Source organism: Rhododendron vialii, chromosome 7a (assembly GCF_030253575.1).
Source record: "Rhododendron vialii isolate Sample 1 chromosome 7a, ASM3025357v1".
In the NCBI taxonomy this organism is placed as follows: Eukaryota; Viridiplantae; Streptophyta; class Magnoliopsida; order Ericales; family Ericaceae; genus Rhododendron; species Rhododendron vialii.
In genome coordinates, this window is record NC_080563.1 from 2,804,812 (window position 1) to 2,807,953 (window position 3,142).

Consider the following 3,142-nt stretch of genomic DNA (forward strand, 5'->3'; position numbering starts at 1 on the left):
TGTTTTGATAATTAATCTGCATTCTTAGGGCTCAATTACAGAAGATTGGGGCTCGATTACGGCTCGATTTGAAAGTCTCTCTCTCTCTTCGAATCTGTTTTTTTTTTTTTTTTCAAGTTAGGGGTTTTCGAGAGAATGGGTATTGGAGAAGTATGTTTACCAAAAAAAAACCCTAGTTTCGAATACTTGTTGCATTTTTCGAGAAAATGGGTATTTTACAGTTCAGTGTGACAAACCCTAGTTTCTTCGTTCATCAAACACATGCCAGATTACAAAAAATATACAGATATCAACCCAAAAATATAGATTTTGTAATCTCTGGTTCTATTTTATTATTATTATTTTTTTGTAATCTCTGGTTTGATTCAGAAATTAGGTGCTAATCATTTTCTGGTTCTTTTGGGTTCTTTTTTCTCTTTACTATTTCCAGGGACAAGGCATGCGTGTTTTTTTTTCCAGTTTTACTGAACAAAATTTATGGAGTTGCTATGGAGGAATTCAGAAATTTTCTGAAGAGTGGTTCTATCCTCTTTATTGAATCCTTTGCTGGACACATGCTCACAGGTAGGGTTGTTGATTGGCATTCACGATACTTTCGGTCATTTTATGAATCTTTTCCATTAACAAATCGTAATTGGCTTCATATGTAGCGGGGTCTGATATGCGGACAAGATGTATACTTGCAGAATTATTTGTCTCTGGGGAGCTACTTACACTTATTGAGGATTTCCTTATAAACAGAAGAATTCTGGTGTATAGTGATGTTTCTTCTCATTCATTAACCCTTCGTGGTTCAATAGTTGACACCTTTCTGCACCAAAAAGAAGTGCAGCTGTCATATGAAACGGCTCTAACGCATCAGCTACTGGCGGGGAGCATTTTATTATCAGCATTATGTGCAGCGATTGACTGTTTTGCGTTCTTATGTAGGATGTATTGGTGCTTCCACATGGATTGGTGCCTTCCACATGGATTGATGTATTGTGCTTGTACTCTGATTTATTTTTTTGTATTGTTGAAAGTTAGTGGAAATTTTGTAAAGAAGGTACAACCTGGAATTTGGAAAACAATGGAGTAGAATTTGGTTTATTTTGTATTTCTTGAATGTTAGTGAATTGTGTGGTTGTATGTCCAGGATTACTAATTAATCTGGAAATCTGGCTTTATGGTCGTAATCTGGATTGGTATGTGGTTTAATCTGCCAACTATATTGAGTGTTCTTGGGAAGGCCAAACAAGAGGCCTTAGCTTTTTAACACCGTCCATGTTTACAATGCACTGATGGGTGTTTCACTAATTAATCTGGAAAATTAGTTGTAGCCGACAAGGGAAAAAATCTGGAAAATAGGGGAGGATAGGTGGTGTAATATGGAAAACAGGGGAAATGGAAAATAGGTTTTAGCACTCTGAATCTGCACTTTGAAACTTTCTAATGGCGTATTTTTTTGCCAAAACCATGGCCAACATAACAGAAGCAAGTTTCATCACCTTATAACAACAAACGGAAATACAAAACAAATGTTGCAAACCCAAAAAGCTAGAATCAGCTCTGTAGTTTTTTTTTTCTCAAGGAAACGGAAACATGATTATATATATAAGAACCACTAACGCAATACAGACTTAGCAAGATTATGGGCAATTCTTACAACATTCCTAGGAACGTTAGTGATTGCCGCATAATCAAATTCCTGCACCAAATCTAGAATATCCCTAATTACAGGTTTAACAAAAACATCAGCATGCTCCATACTCCGCAAAGCCTGAACTAGCACTAAGCAGTCTGTTAGCACTTCCAATTTGCTGAATCCTTTCCCACGAGCCTAGCGCAAAGCATCAAGAAAAGCCACAGTTTCCACCATCGATATCTTCCAAACACTACAAGGTAAGGTATTTGAGAAGAATTAGCAGATCATTCACATGGTTGAGATGGTAATTGTGAGACTACATCGATATCTTCCAAACACTGCATTCTAAAAACCAAGAGACAAAACATACTCAAATTCAGTCAATCAAATTGGTTTAGTAAGATTTCACTGTAAGGTTACTTAATTTAGTTTATGGCTTTTCCTCATGGCTTTTACAAGAAGGTTACTTGATTTAGTTATGAAAAACAGAAAAGATAGGAGACTTACTGTTTGGAAGTCACTTATAAATCTCCTTTTGGTGTGCCCTAGCATTTAATAAGCAAAAGAACAATGTTCCATCTAAAAGCAAATTGTCACCAGAAAAACCTCAAAAACCCCCATTCAACACTCACTCAAGACTATGTATGGGTTGAAATCGAACTAGAGATTACAAAAATCTATATTTTTGGCTTGATATTTGTATTTTTTTTTATAATCTGGCATGTGTTCGATGAATGAAGAAACAAGGGTTTGTCACATTGAACTGTAAAATACCCATTTTCTCGAAAAATGCAGCAAGTATTCGAAACTAAAAACATAGCAAGTATTCGAATCTAGGGTTTTTTTTTTTGTAAACATACTTCTCCAATACCCATTCTCTTGAAAACCCCTAACTTAAATAAATAAATAAAAAAAACAGATTCGAAGAAAGAGAGAGAGACCTTCAAATCAAGCTGTAATCGAGCCCCAATCTTCTGTAATCGAGCCCTAACAATGTAGAAAATGTCGTACCATGTAAGTTGCAAAACCCTAACTCAAAAAATACAGATTCGAAGCCAGAGAGGGAGAGGGAGTGAGAGAAATACCTTCAATCGTTCTCTTTGTCGTTGCAGTCCTCTTTTTCTTCGTTGATTTGAAGAAAAAAAAAACCTAGTCGATTTCTTGTCGATTTGAAGGAAAAAAAAAAACCCAGAGCGAGAGAGAGAGAGAGGGGGAAAGACCTTGTGGTCGTGGGGGTCGTCCTCTTCTTCGATCGATCGAAGAAGTTCGTCGTTCGTCGCCTTTGTTCTTCTTCTCTCTCTTCGTCCGCATTGAGAACGCATGAAATGAGGGGATTTGGGGGTTTTGTTGGATCCGCTGCTCAGCCCGGATGACCCGCGGCAGGTATCTTACCCGACCCATGTTCCATTTGATCTGCGCGTTCCTCCTTTAAAATCCCAGCCGCTGGATGAGATCCAACGGTTGAAAAAAGAAGTCCGCACTTTCCTTGGATGCGGGCGTCCGCATTAAAAGCGGGCT

At 37.6% G+C, this 3,142-nt stretch overlaps 1 protein-coding gene across 1 annotated transcript; it reads left to right on the top strand.

Moving 5' to 3' along the window:
• The first annotated feature begins 411 nt into the window (after positions 1 to 411).
• LOC131333364 (uncharacterized) lies at positions 412 to 1,094 on the top strand. The gene is made up of 2 exons (XM_058367849.1): positions 412 to 564; positions 651 to 1,094. Exons 1-2 carry the CDS (start codon positions 489 to 491, stop codon positions 1,076 to 1,078), a joined length of 504 nt encoding a protein of 167 aa, XP_058223832.1. The 5' UTR covers positions 412 to 488; the 3' UTR covers positions 1,079 to 1,094.
• Positions 1,095 to 3,142: the final 2,048 nt, after the last annotated feature.